Here is a 15,116-nt window from a genome sequence, read left to right on the forward strand (position 1 = left end):
ATAAAAGTCTTAATATTAAGCCTACAATTTGAAAAAAAAGGTTACACATCTAGGAGAACAACATCAACTCATATTCACAACAGATAATGTTTTGCATTATCTATACTCGAATTATATTAAAAAGGGAGTGAAGCCTCAAACACATCTAAAAACGGGGCTTGCTAGTTTACTGCTAAACGAGTTTTGAGCAAAACTTCAGAAAAATACTAACGGCGTGCATAACGGCCTCCCCTCGAGATTGCGTCAAGCGGACATAACGCGCCGCGACCCCACCGTATCCCACATTCCCACCTCGCCCCACTCCTCACTGCCCTCGCTTTCGCTCGCCATCCGCACACCCGCCTTCGCGATGCCTTCGCCCGCCACGGCCGCGGCCGTGGCCGCGTCGGCGCCTCTCCACCGCCGCGCATGCGCGCGTCAGCACCTCCCTCCGGCCTCCCGGTGCTTCCTCCCCTCCCGCGCGCTCCTCAATTCCGCGCGCCTCTTCACCGCCCCCGCCCCGCTGCCCGTCCACGCGCCGAGGCTGCCTCCCACGGCGGCGAGGGCGGCCAGCCCCGACGCCGCGGCCGCGAGATCGCCCACATCAGGCGGACAGATGCTGGTGCGGATCTGGCTCTGCCTCCCTCTGCCCGTTGGCTCTTGTTTATCTATTTTGGCACGTGCGTGTGCTTTTAGGTGGTTGTGATTTCCTCGTGTGGTGTGGGGTGTGACGTGTCTGTTCTCGCAGGTGTTCGTCCCGCCGCACCCGCTGATAAAGCATTGGGTCTCCGTCCTGCGCAACGAGCAGACACCCTGCTCCATATTCAGTGAGTGTGCTTCTGAATGGCATAGTAGAAGCTGGATAATAGTAGTAATTGAACCCAACCGGTCGGTGGGAATTAGTTGCATTGCATAAGGAAATTTTGTTTGGCCTGGGTGGGATTTTTCTGTTGGTGAAGGTATAGATAAATAAACGAATTCACCCAGCTATAACTGAACTAGTTCTTGTAACAATTAACAAAGCAATATGATAGGATTTCACTGAGCAGTTCTTCATTGTTGTGATAGAGAGTGCTATGGCAGAGCTTGGTCGTCTACTCATATATGAAGCATCCAGAGATTGGTTGGTGAGTTAAATCTTTTGCTTGGCTGAGTATTATCTGTTATTCTTCTTGCACCTGAAATGGTTTAAAGTCCAAATTAAATTGTGCTAGTTAAACCAGTGTAAAGCGAAGTTTCAACATGGTATGGATAATGATATTTGTCTGGAAGAATGTTGAATGCCAGTAACATCTGAATCAAAAATAATAATAACATTGTTTAAATGTTGTGTTGCCACATTTTCACATATATGTTTTTTTCAAACACGTAGCTTTTGTATTGTTTTTGAGATCCACCCCACCCCACTACCACCAAGCCATGGAACTGTTTCCTTACCTTTATATCATGAACAATGTGTTGGTCCATAAAAAGAGGTGTGGATTTCACCATTCTCAGACACGTCAACCAACGCTACATTGTCTGTGATGATATCACAATTCACATCAGAAATCATAATAAATTGTTTTCAACCATTGCAGCCTACAATCACTGGAGAGATTGAAACACCTGTAGCTGTAGCTAGTGTTGAATTTATTGATCCAAGAGAGCCTGTTCTGGTAAGTCTATTCCATTACACTAGATATTGTACATGACATTTGTAGTGTCTAAGATTATATTTACTGTATCTATTAGCATGTCTAACAGGTTATTCCAATACTGAGAGCTGGTCTTGCCCTAGCTGAACTTGCTTCATCAGTTCTGCCAGCCACCAAGACCTATCACCTTGGTAAGATGCTTAGAGCCTTAGACCATGTTTTGTATCTTTATGTCTTAGCAAATTAGAGTCAAATCTTGTTCTTTGTTTTTTCAAATTCCAATGAGCCTCTTATGCTCACATATTGCTATATTAAGCTTCAAGACCCATATTCAAGCATTCCAAGCGGATTTCTTTTGTTTACCTGTGCACCAATACCCATGCTTGATATTCTAGATTTGATCCATGCATGTTATCATGTCAGATGCATAAAGTTGGAAATATGCAGATTAATATCTTTACTGTACTTAACTACCACATCACACTAGTATTATGCTTGCCAATAATGCACGTGTGAAACTATCAAGTAAACAAAGAAGCTTATCAGAATTATTTACATACTCATTTAAACTTTAGCTGTTCTATGTCAATTACTTACACAAACCAGTTCTCATCTTGAAAGCTGGACTCTTATTCTTATCTTTTCCATTTCATTGAAACATGAAGGCCTTCGTAGGGATGAAGAAACACTTCAACCTTCAATATATCTGAACAAGTATGTTTCCTTCGTCCTGCAAGCTCTATTTTATGTTCTCACACACTATTTTGTTCTCCCTTTGTGCACAAATGCTTGACCCTCTGATCAAGATCTGATCAAATCTTTGAAACTTCTAATAAAATATTTAGTTTCGGAACATAAAAATCATGTGGACATTTGTCTTGAAATACTTCCCTAATCGCACTAAATGTTTTGGAACCTATAAATATATTAATAGAAATTGGTGGTCCAAGTTGCACCTTGAAACCATTAAAAGTTAAAATTGTCAAGTATGCTTTTACCCGGAGGGAGTAATTGGGTCGCTCCATGCTTTAGTTGAACAATTTCTTTGATTGACACTTTTGGGTCACGAGACCCTGTTAGGCTACTAAAGCATAACATCTTTCAAATGTAGATTTATGTTTTTTTTACTATGCTAGTAAATCCATCTTGTTTTCTCAAATACAAAATCCTCCATTCCCTACTAATGCAACATAGAATATAAAATGTTAACAAAGGTTCCTTTGCTATCTTTATAAAATTATAAAACCTACTAGTTATTTGTTATACCAAGAACCATGCTTTGTGATAGCTAATGTCACCTCACTTCCTTATTATGCTGATGTTCTTTATACAGCACTGACCTTAAATTCCTACACTAATTAGAGTTTCCCAGGCCCCCAATAACCGTTATTTCTTTTTCTTTTCAATGCAGCCTGCCAGACAATATTCCAGAGGGGTCTCGAGTGCTAGTTGTTGACCCAATGCTGGCCACCGGTAAGCCTTTAGCTCTACATAAACAACTTGTGTTCTGCCTAAAGTGTTTTGAACATACCAATTTCCCAAACAACAACAACAACAACAACAACAACATAACTTTTTTTCCCAAGTAAGTTGGGGTAGGCTAGAGATGAAACCCGAAAGAAATAAGTTCAAGGTTCAGGCACATTGATAGCTAGTCTCCAAGCGCTCCTATCCAAAGCTATCTCTTTAGAGATATTCCAATCCTTAAGGTCTCTCTTAACCGACTCATCCCATGTCAGTTTAGGTCTACCTCTACCCCTCTTTACATTGTCGACCCGCTCAAGAACCCCATTACGCACCGGCGCCTCAGGAGGCCTTCGTTGGACATGTCCAAACCATCTCAGCCGATGCTGGGTAAGTTTCTCCTCAATTGGTGCCACTCCGACCCTATCCCGAATAACTTCGTTCCGGACTCTATCCCTCTTTGTGTGCCCGCAAAACCACCGCAACATCCGCATCTCTGCTACACTCAGTTGCTGGACATGTCGCCTTTTTGTAGGCCAACATTCAGCACTGTATAGCATCGCCGGACGAATTGCTGTCCTATAGAATTTGCCTTTTAACTTTTGTGGCACCCTCTTGTCACAAAGGATGCCAGAAGCTTGCCGCCATTTCAACCAGCCAGCTGAAATTCTATGCCTAACATCTTCATCAATGTCGCCATCCTTTTGTAGCACCGATCCTAAATACCGAAAAGTATCCTTCTGGTCCACCACTTGTCCATCTAGACTAACATCTCCCCCCTCATGTCTAGTCGCGCTGAAATCGCACATCATGTACTCGGTCTTGGTCCTACTAAGTCTGAACCATTTCGACTCTAACGTGCGTCTCCACAGCTCTAACTTCCTATTAACCCCTGCCATACTCTCGTCAACTAGCACCACATCATCAGCAAAGAGCATACATCAAGGGATCTCACCTTGTATATCCCTTGTGACCTCATCCATCACTAAAGCAAATAAATAAGGGCTCAATGCTGACCCCTGGTGTAGGCCTATGTTAATAGGAAAGTCAGTGGTGTTGCCATCACATGTCCGGACAAACGTCGTCGCATCCTTATACATATCCTTAATGAGGGTAATATATTTAGTTGGGACTTTGTGCTTCTCCAAGGCCCACCACATGACATTTCTCGGTACTTTGTCATATGCCTTCTCAAGGTCAATGAAGACCATGTGCAAATCCTTCTTCTGTTCCCTATCTCTCTCCATCAATTGTCGTATTAAGAAAATCGCCTCCATGGTTGACCTTCCAGGCATGAACCCAAATTGGTTTTGGGTCACACTTGTCACTCTTCTTAGGCGATGCTCGATAACCCTCTCCCAAAATTTCATCAGCTTAATCCCACGGTAGTTATTACAACTTTGAACATCACCCTTGTTTTTTAAGATAGGTACTAATATACTTCTCCTCCATTCTTCCGGCATCTTGTTTGACCGAAAAATGAGATTAAAAAGTTTAGTTAACCATACTATTGCTCTATCTCCTAGGCATCTCCACACCTCAATGGGGATACCATCAGGGCCCATCGATTTACCTCCCTTCATCCTCTTCAAAGCCTCCCCGATCTCAACCTCCTGAATTCTCCTCACAAAACGTCTGTTGGTATCGTCAAAAGAGTCATCTAACTCAAGGGTAGGGCCATCACTCTCCCCATTAAACAACTTGTCGAAGTACTCTCCCCATTAAATAACTTGTCGAAGTACTCTCCCCATCTATCCATGATCTCCTTATCCTTCACTAGCAGTCGATCTGTCCCATCCTTAATGCATTTGATTTGGTTGATGTCCCTTGTCTTCCGCTCGCGGATCCTAGCCATCCTATAAATATCATTCTCCCCTTCTTTCGTGCCTAGCCGCTGATACAGGTCATCATACGCCTTACCCTTTGCTACATTCACAGCTCGCTTTGCAACCCTCTTCGCTAATTTATAGCCCTCGATGTTGGCTGCACTCTTGTCAAGGTGGAGACGCTTGAAACACTCCTTCTTCTCCTTAATAGCCCTTTGCACCTCGTCATTCCACCACCAGGTGTCTTTCCCCTCCTGTTTGCCTCCCCTACTCACGCCAAACACCTCTGAGACCACCTTCCGAACACATGTTGTCATCTTTAGCCACATGTCATCTGCGTCTTCTCCTTCTTCCCAAGGCCCCTCACCTAGCATCCTTTCCTTAAACGCTTGTGCCGCTTCCTCTCTAAGCTTCTACCACTTTGTTCTCGCAATCTTGGCACGTTTGTCCCGGTGGACACGTACCCGAAGACGAAAGTCCGCCACCACAAGCTTGTGTTGAGGGACAACACACTCCCCAGGTATCACCTTACAATCTAAGCAAACACGTCTATCCTCCCTCCTAGTAAGGATAAAGTCGATCTGGCTCGAGTGTTGTCCACTACGAAACATCACAAGATGGGATTCTCTCTTCTTAAACACGGTATTCGCTATCAACAAGTCGTAGGCTAACGCGAAGTTCAACACATCCTCCCCGTCTTGACTCCTGCTACCATACCTAAAACCCCCGTGCACTCGCTCGAACCCTACATTAGTCGCACTCACATGGCCGTTGAGATCTCCTCCTATGAAGAGTTTCTCGCTGGTAGGCACGGTACTAACCATGCTATCTAGATCTTCTCAGAACTGCATCTTGGTGCTCTCACTAAGGCCTACCTGAGGGGCATAGGCACTGATCACATTCAAAACCGAATCTCCAACTACCAACCGGATTAGGATAATCCGGTCGCCTTGCCTTCTAACCTCTACGACTCCATTCTTAAGGCTCCTATCAATCAAGATGTCTACACCATTCCTACCCGGAGTTGCTCCCGTGTACCAAAGCTTGAAGCCAGTATCTTCAACCTCCTTCGCCTTCTGGCCCTTCCATTTAGTCTCCTGAACGCATAGAATATTTACACACCTCCTAATTGCTACATCAACTAGCTCTCGCAACTTACCCGTTATGGACCCTACGTTCCAGCTACCTATATGAATCCTAATTGGCTCGGCTAGCTTCCTTACCCTTCGCACCCGTCGAGGGAAGTGCGAAGACCCTTGGTCATTTTTCACTACACCCGGGCGTAGATGTAGCGCGTCATTCAGGTGACGACCCGACCCTTGCTCACTTATCATCGTACCCAGGTCATGATACGACGCGCCCTTAAGGGGATGGCGACCCGGGCCTTGTCCATTTATCACCACACCCGGGTTCCGATGTAGCGCGTCGCTAAGAGGGTTACGCCCCCAACGAGTTTCTTGTGGGTTTCAAATCCATTAGAGTGGCTATTTTTATACTGGTTTGCCAAAAACTAACGCAACCCTCCTCCTTTATCCGGGCTTGGAACCGGCTATGCTGAGATGACTCAGGAGAGAGAGTCTTCCAGTCAGCATAGGCGGAGTTCCAATTTCCCAAAAGGAAAATAAAAAGTTCTGTACCTAACCAGTGCTATGCACGAAAAACTGTTGCTAGGGTTGGACAATGTGGTGCTAAAAAAGCTATGAAATATGATAAATTGTAAATTTTATTCGGATATGAAAGGTAGAAATACAAAATATAGTCTTTGTAGGTCCATGTAAGCAGAATGGCATCGCATGTTATAAATCTCTAAGCATCATAAAATTTGTTTAACTTCTTTCTTTAGGTGGGACGATTGTTGCTGCTATTGACTTGTTAATTGAACGTGGAGTTACCAGCAAGCAGATTAAAGTAGTAAGTTGGTCAAACTTTCTTATGCTTATGTTACGTAACCATTTTACCAATCTCTAACCATACCCCCCCCCCCCCCCCCCCCCCCAAATTCAGGTATCTGCTGTTGCAGCACCTCCTGCGCTGCAAAAGCTCAATAACAAGTTCCCCGGGTATGGATAGATGATCTTATGTGTTGTATCAAGTTCATCCAGCATGCAACATTGACATTTTTCTTCCATTCCAGGCTCCATGTGTACACAGGAATAATAGATCCTGAAGTAAACGAGAAAGGGTATTGTTCTAAACTCTTATCAGCTAATTGCAATACTCATGGATGATGAATCGATGCTCATTATTGATGCACAATGACCCGTGCTTCTGGTGATGAATGACTTCCGTTGTTGTTTTGTGCCCACAGTTTTATAATTCCAGGGTTGGGGGATGCTGGTGACAGAAGCTTTGCCACATAATCTGACTGCACGATTTAATTCGGCCAGCTGTCTACCATCGAGAATCTTTGCATCAGTTCCATAAGAACGGAGCAACTGCGAGTAAAGAGGCGTTCATTGCTGTAGATGCCCTCATTTGAGATTTTGTTCATTCTCTGTAATACAATTAGCTGCCCACCATTTTGTAACTAACCATTATGTATGATTGCGTAGAATATAAGGCTAGTTCAGATGTCTCCAGATGGAAAAATCTTTTTGAAAGGACAACGCTCCATTCAAAATGGCACATGCTGGATTAGTGAATTGGTGCTTCCTAATATTTCTCCTGTCGAAGGAATAAAACCGTCTCATCATGTTTCACTTTGTTATTGAAGCGCCCTGACCCGAAGATCAAGGCTAAACCATGTATTAAGTACCGAATAAGGTCTCCGGCATAATACATGTTACATCAAGTGGAGTCCAGAGTCATACAGAGCTTTATTTAACACGTACATGAGGAGTAAAGTGACAACACAAAGCTACACAGAACAACCATAGGATAACAACTAGCATAGCGACATGCAGGACTAGCTCTTCATTCATCACGGCTCCACTCGATCAGCTTGGGTGCGGACACGATCTACTCGTAGTCTTCTGGCACAAAGTCAGGATCCTCTGGGGAAAAAACAACAGGGGTGAGTACAAAAGTACTCAGCAAGCTCCACCTCACCCTACGGGAGGGGAAATGACATGCACGACGCATAATAAGCACATTCTACTAATAATGCAGCTAATGGTATGCAACTCTTTCCGACACAACACACAGTAGGCAGCTCACTAGTTGTCAGGACCACACCGTAGCCTGTCCATACCGTGGACACGGACCATTCGAATGAATTATACACTCTGCAGAGGTTGTACGCTTTACCCACACGCACTTCACCGTCCAGAGACGGCTCCGTCATAGCCGACACCCAGCCGTGGCTCAACCCCGACTAGTCGCCCCCAAACCCTCGGGTCTGGACCATTCCAGGTCTCTCCCCAAAACATATCCACCTCGGACGACTACCAGGTTAGCCAGTGGGATTAGGCTAAGGTTTGCCCATACAAACTCATGTGGTCGTATTGAAAGTAAGCTAGGTGAGATGTCAAAACAACTCGGTCCTTATGGTTCACCAGGGCAACAACAATCCCTCAACATGTCAACTCGAGCCTACCACCACGGTAGCACTCAGCTGCCAGTCTACCACCACGGTAGCGCCGGCTCCAGCATACCCAGCTGCCCTGGTCTCAGCCAGATCCCTTCTTATCCTATTCTCAGCTCTGGATATGCATGACTACTCAGATGCATGCATGAGCACACTCAATCACTCAAGTACTAGTATATGTAATCGATCCTAGACCCAGGCTACAGCAAAACGTCCTCACATGGATGCAACCGCTCACGTAGGGATCGATGAAACTTGCCTTCGCTTGCGTACGCGTCGTCGGCGGCGGCTTCCTGCTCGTGGTACGGGTCTTCTGGCTCCTTGGCGGGCTCCTCCTCAGTCACTCCGTGATCTATGAGCGAAAATGGCACAACCGGCAAACAAACACAAGCAAGCAATAAGCTCAAATGGAGATGAAAATAGGAGGAATAGATAATATATGATTTGAGGAGAGTTTAGGAAAAAGAGCTACGTAAAAAGGAGTTGATATGAAGGAGATATTGAGTTTTTGGTTGGTAGAATGATTTGGATTAGGTGCTCACGGCTGGTGGGTGTTTTGGGCTTTTGTTGTGGAGTTAATGGTCGGGAGAGCTGCCTGCCATCTCACCTTGGCGCGGAACAGCTCGAGGAAGAGGATCAATTGTTGGAGCCTCGTCTCGTGAGTGAGCTGGGCTCGGAAGGAGTGGTTCAGCTGGTGGAGCGAAGCGGCTCGGTGTGCTTGGGCTGGTGACGGGGCTCGTCACGGCCTTGCTCCTTTTATAGGCGAGGAGAGCAGCAGCGGCGTCGCGCAAGGACGGGCGACGGCGTGGGCTGCGGCAGCTCGTCGTCAACGCGAACAGTGGCAGCGCTGAAGGCGCGAGCGCCGAGGCGGCAAAGCCGGCGAGGGCGCTGCAGCGGCGTGGGCGAGGTAGGGACGCGGGAGTGGGCGGCACGGCATGATGCCGGCGGCAGCGCACGGTCCCGTCGTGGGGCCGGCGTGTCGCGCGTGCGCGAGCGAGAACGAACGGGTGAGGCGGTTCGGCGGAAAAAATCTCGGCCGGCACTGTGCGTGGCGACCCCGATTTTTAGCGAGGTGGGTGCTGCCATGACGGGTCTTTTCAAGGTCAATGGTGTGGGTACTCTGTGGCTTCCAAGGAATGATGAAGTTATGGCAAAGGAGGTAGGCGCTGTCATGATTGTCTGGGAATTATGGCATGGTACGGTGATTTGAGAGGCTTTTATGGAAAGAGACGAGATGATTTTTGTCGTAGGTGCAAGCATGCGTACGCTGGTTACTGGAGGGAACGAATGTACTAACGCAAGGCAAGAGTATAAAATAGTTTGCCTAGTAATTATGTAATACCTCATATGACGTTAGTATTATTTTACGTTACTAGTTTGATTGCATCATAAGTTTTATTTTAGTGATTGCTGGAATTTGAGGTGGCCCTACTAAGTTAAGGGTCTACACCAACTCAATTCAGAGTCGGTCAGCTTCTAGTTACTTAGTGTACCGGGTCCTTTTGACGGCAGAGCCGCCTTTTGCTTCCGGGAGGCAGAGCCTACCAACAGATGAAGCTGGCTTCCGGGTGGCAGATGAAGCCCAGACCCTTTTGTGATCCCGGGTGGCAGAGCCAACCTTCGATGGATCACAACTTATACACTAAGTACTTAAACTTAACCGGGAGACTAACACTTATAAAGACACTTACCTTATTGAAGCAACAAAGGAACACACCTAGCACACTCTACCCAAGCTCACTTCTACCATGCCTTTGAATGTGTGTGGGATGGAGTGGAGTTGTATGGCATGGCAAGGGGTGGCACCCTCCTTATATAGGCACCCATACCCTCTTGGATGAGTGACACTTGTCACAATCTAGGAAGCTCCATACAAATATCTAAGTTCCCTACAAATATCTAATTCTAGAAAATTCTAAATTTTACCATGGCAAGAAAATATCCAAGCTTCTTGTCTTCTTATGATTCTTGTGGAACATTCTAGAACCTTGTCATGGTGAACAAAATTACGCCATGGTTTATTCATATTTTTATAGAATCTTATAGAAGTTTGCATTATAAATTTCAACACTCCCCCCTTAATCGTGATGAGTGGGATGTTACAGTTATAATCGAGTTTGTGCTTGGATTTTATGCCGAGAGCCCGAGACCATGAGAGGAGCACTGGATGCCAGGACGTGGCTACTTTCTCTGTACATGGAGGGAAAGAGGCGGGAGGTACAAAACAGTACGAGTGTACGACTCACGTGTAAAGGAGAAAAAAAGAGTAGCCACTATCCATGTTGCCAAACAGCTGCTACATTTCGGACCTACTTCACAGTCCAGTCCAATTTTTTACAATCCGAAGATGAAACAAACATGCGCTTGTGTACCGGTGTTCTTCCTAGCATCCCTCTCTGCGTATTATAACTAGCGGGCCCAAAGCAATGCTAAACAGATAAGTCAACATCTACTCACTCCAAATCAACTTCCTCAAAACAAATGCTCAAACGAATTATAGTCACCAAATATATGATGATCCGAAAGAGAATGTAAAGCGAATCAGTCATTTCAACAAACAACATTGGGTTTGAATCATTTGATTGAGATCAGGGTACATTTTTACATCCTTTACATGCTGTCATTTCTCAAATGCTCAGTTAGGGAGAAGTCTGAAAGAAAAATTATTGTTCAGGAGGATCGTATGCTAAGGTATAGCATCGCCTACTGAATCAACCTGACCCAAATCCACCTCCCAAAAGAGCAAGCAATCCACGTAGTAATGTGCAATGGCGTATCACCTTCATCTAATTCTCCCAGCACAGCACACAAACAGCATGGATGTTCCAGCAAGACAAACCTTTTCTTACCACAGGAACCTGCATTAAAAAAACATGAATAAAAAAGTGAGGTGCAGGATCTCACCAAGGCACATGCAGGCCAACATTAACCTACTGGAAATAAAATGACCTGGAAACAAATGATGCAGCAAATACAGATATTGATAGGCTGAGGACCTAGACAGTGAAAAAGGTGCTTACATGAGAGAAACAAAGGAGGTCTTAAAGCTCGCTGTAATTCCTCCAAACAGCTCGGAATTCCTCTCTGAATGTATTCAGACGTGCTTTCAAATTAGGTGTTCTGAAGCTTGCATGAAGCACAGTTGCTGCACAGCAGAAAAGATAATAAGGGCATTGCACGTGTCACATTGATTTCAAAAACCATGGACTGGCCATACCAAATAGAGCAATGAGAAGTGCCCAGAGGACTGTGAGAAGACTGCATGAGGTCAACCAGAGTATACAGCTAACTGCAACCACAAAAACAATTGGTGTCAGTTTTGAAGAATGATAAAATATAGCATTTACAAAGTCCAGTTTTTGCAGACCTGCAGAAAAGAATAGAACAAACACCCATCGAGGTCGCCCACAAATATGAATAGATCTCTTTGAGCTTGGTCGACCACGGAGAACAGGGCTGAATATGTTGTTAAAAAATGATATTAGCATCACTTTGTATTTAACCACAATAAAACATATAAGAAAGAGAAACAGCAGAAACTAAGATACCCACGTTATTGGTGGCCTCATCTTTGCAGCTAAATGTGGTGAAAATTGTCTCACTGTCCTTGTGACTTTCTCATTGAAAGTGACCGCGAAACTGAAATGTAGTTAGTTTACAATAATCATAGAAAATAATTTCTTGGCACAAAATTCGGGAACCATGAATCACAGATAAATTAAAGGAAATAATAATGCTGATTCCATGGTGGATAAGTTAGGACACATCATTCTTAACCGTAATGTGAAATACAGATATATTATTGATCTTTTCATAGTTCCAATCTCAGTAATAGACAGGATAAATGCATCAAATGAAACTCAACAGTTGGATATAACATTGTTTGAGTTCATTACCCAATCATTATCAGAAAGACAAGTTATAAACATTACTATAGTATCTATCTGGTCTTTTGGTAGATTAGGACAGAATCAAGGAACAAGGACTGTATAAGGAAATTACAGTGCTATATAGACATATCCCTGTGTTCTCAAAACAATCCCAACACTTCTATGTAAAATCTCAAGCACTTAGGTGGAAACAACATCGATCCCTCATATTCACCTGGACCTACGGCTTAAGGCATAAAAAAAGCTCTTGACTAGAGCAGAAATTGAACTAGAAAACTGCAAATTGTCAAAATTCCACTGTTAACTTGTACACATACATGAGGTTATCAGTCAAATGCCAAATGTCAAAGTTTATTATATAATTTGCAAGATGGGTTATCCCCATATTGCAGCTTCAAACTGACGAGCTTTTCATTGGTCCGAAGATAAAAAACTCTGCTAGCCATTATAGAATTTTACAGTAGAATGTATTTTATTAATGAAGGATGAAAAGCACAATATCTTTGCTAGTTCAAAGTAAAGAGACCTTTTCACCTGTGTAAATGAACAATTGAAACTATAAAGAAACAGATTACAAGCACAAGCACAGGAATGGTTTTAGCTAAGTACTCCCTCCTTCCTCGTTTATAAGGCACGGTGGAACATGGCACGGTCTTCCAAACGATACTTTGACCATTTATTTGTCATATATTATATCACTTATGATTATAAATTTATAATCATTGTAAACTATATTTGATCACGAATCCAATCATATCAAATTTACATTATAAAAATTAAAAATTAATAGTTAAATTATTGGTCAAAGATATAAATGTTTGAATCTTGATATGCGTGTGTGCCTTATAAACGAGGAAGGAGGGAGTATTTACTTACCTGTCATTGAGAAATGCAATGCTGAGTCCAGTCATAAAGGCTGCAAGGATTGCAACCGGTTTCCAAAGGAAGCCAATCCCTGCGTATACCCATGGTAGCATATCAATACCAGGCTGTAAATAGGATTAAAAGAACACTTATATATCATTTTCCTTACCAAGGATGAACATGATCAAGATGAAATAGTTTGTCCTGTAGCTGCATATCAAAAAAATTAAGAAGTTAAGTCTATAAACACAAATAAACAGTATGCCTGTCAAACAAGTTATCTAGCGCATTATGCGCCTCTCTGAGCTGGATGATCCAACCAAAGTAAATAAAGCTTATGCTTAGCTTAGAAATTCATAGGTCCCAGTTCCAGATTTACACCTACAAAATTAAATCTCTAAGCCTCTAACACTGCCATACAAATTTATATGCACATGCACACATTTCTCCCCCAAAGAGTAAGCCACTTCACATATCTAGAAGAACTGCGCTTATCCCCATCATTTTAACAGAACCTAATCCAGCATATGTAAGCCAGTAATCAAGCTGAGACTAGAGGTCAATACAGAGGGCTGTTCTGATGATCCGTATAACCAAACTATCAATTCATCAGAGTTTTAAAAGGTCTAACCCTAAATGGAATTCCCAAGTCAAATGAAGGGGTTCCCACAGACATAAAGCAAGGGCTGCGATTGGAAAAAATCCACTCAATGGAATTCCCGAGTTAAATGAAGGGGTTCCGCACCCGATTTGTCTGCATTAGCAGTACAAGCAACATGTCCTGCCGGCTCGAGCTATCAGCGGAGCACAAGCTCGAGCGTGCATACACCCTAATCTACTCCTTCCTGAAAAGGAAAGACGCTTGATCCAGCACAAGTTCACTTAGATGCCCGCAAATCCTAGCGCAAGCAGCCAAAACCTGGCCCACCAACGCAAATTCCTACCAAAACCTTCAAATTCAACACAGCACGCGCGAGCCCCGGTCGAATCGTGGATGCGCGCGTGGCGCGGAGAAGTACATACTGGGCATCTAAAATGGTGAGGGGTTAGGGGAAGGCGGCGGATCGTACTAGTAGAGGTTGCACTTGAGGCGGCTGGTCCACTTGGAGTAGGAGCGGGGGACGGTGAAGCGGGAGAAGAACTCCGGGACGGGCCGCGGCGGCGTGGACCAGTCCACCTCCCGCAGCGCGTCCACCAGGTCCTCCGCCGTCACCGCGCTCCAGTCCATCTCCGGCGAACCCCCCGCGCCGGCGGAACCCTAGGGCGGCGTGCGACGGCGCGGGCGGGCGGGCGGGCGGCGACGAAGCTTCTAGACGGGCGGGCTCCGTGAGACGGCACGGTGCGGCCAGGTCGTGCTCGTGCTCTAGGGGACGTCGCTTCCTTCGGGGTTGGGGAATTGCGGAGTAGTTTGGGGTGCGTGGAGACGAGGGATGCTTCTGCCGTTTCGCGTGTGCCGCGGCCGCGTTCCGCGTTTCGTTGGCTGTGTTTAATTGCAAAAAAAATTTCTCTAAACTTCACTATTTATCTATCACATCAAATCTTTTGCCTCATGCATAGAGTAATAAATATAGGTAAATAAAAAAAATAATTGCATAGTTTTGATGTACGTTGCGAGACGAATCTTTTGAATCTAGTTAGCCTATAGTAAAACAATATTTACCATAAACAAACGAAAAATGCTATAATATATTATAGTATTCGATGTGACTTTTGCGGATCTAAACACAGCCGTTGTTGTTTCGCCTGTGCGCTTGTTTGCTTGGGGTGGAGGGTGGCGTGCCCTGTGCGCTGTGCGCTGTGCGCTGTGCGCGTGTGTTGCACGGAAGATGGGGCGCCGCCCTGCTCCGCCGGGTCGGTTCGGTGGGCCGCCTGCGGTAACGGTTTGGAGGAAAACATACTTACCAGGCTGCTGCTGTGTCCTGAGATACCC

At 44.7% G+C, this 15,116-nt stretch overlaps 2 protein-coding genes across 3 annotated transcripts; one reads left to right on the forward strand and one right to left on the reverse strand.

Annotated features, from left to right (window-relative positions):
* Positions 1–287: 287 nt before the first annotated feature.
* On the forward strand, positions 288–7,614 carry LOC120665278 (uracil phosphoribosyltransferase-like). The gene is made up of 11 exons (XM_039944800.1): positions 288–601; positions 728–806; positions 1,048–1,106; positions 1,560–1,637; positions 1,726–1,807; positions 2,282–2,330; positions 3,028–3,089; positions 6,750–6,817; positions 6,911–6,966; positions 7,041–7,088; positions 7,215–7,614. The coding sequence occupies exons 1-11, from the start codon at positions 350–352 to the stop codon at positions 7,264–7,266; spliced, it is 885 nt and encodes a 294-aa protein (XP_039800734.1). The 5' UTR covers positions 288–349; the 3' UTR covers positions 7,267–7,614.
* A 3,333-nt stretch (positions 7,615–10,947) lies between these two features.
* On the reverse strand, positions 10,948–14,648 carry LOC120665279 (PRA1 family protein A1-like). 2 transcript variants are annotated; one of them, XM_039944802.1, is made up of 8 exons: positions 14,257–14,642; positions 13,356–13,396; positions 13,199–13,277; positions 11,985–12,071; positions 11,800–11,888; positions 11,650–11,721; positions 11,453–11,577; positions 10,948–11,290 (listed from the first exon to the last, which is right to left on the reverse strand). In XM_039944802.1, the coding sequence occupies exons 1-7, from the start codon at positions 14,412–14,414 to the stop codon at positions 11,474–11,476; spliced, it is 630 nt and encodes a 209-aa protein (XP_039800736.1). In that variant the 5' UTR covers positions 14,415–14,642; the 3' UTR covers positions 10,948–11,290; positions 11,453–11,473. The 2 variants fall into 2 exon arrangements, with proteins under 2 accessions (XP_039800736.1, XP_039800735.1); XM_039944801.1 differs by having other exon boundaries at positions 11,650–11,888; positions 14,257–14,648.
* Positions 14,649–15,116: the final 468 nt, after the last annotated feature.

Source organism: Panicum virgatum, chromosome 3N (genome assembly GCF_016808335.1).
Source record: "Panicum virgatum strain AP13 chromosome 3N, P.virgatum_v5, whole genome shotgun sequence".
In the NCBI taxonomy this organism is placed as follows: domain Eukaryota; kingdom Viridiplantae; phylum Streptophyta; class Magnoliopsida; order Poales; family Poaceae; genus Panicum; species Panicum virgatum.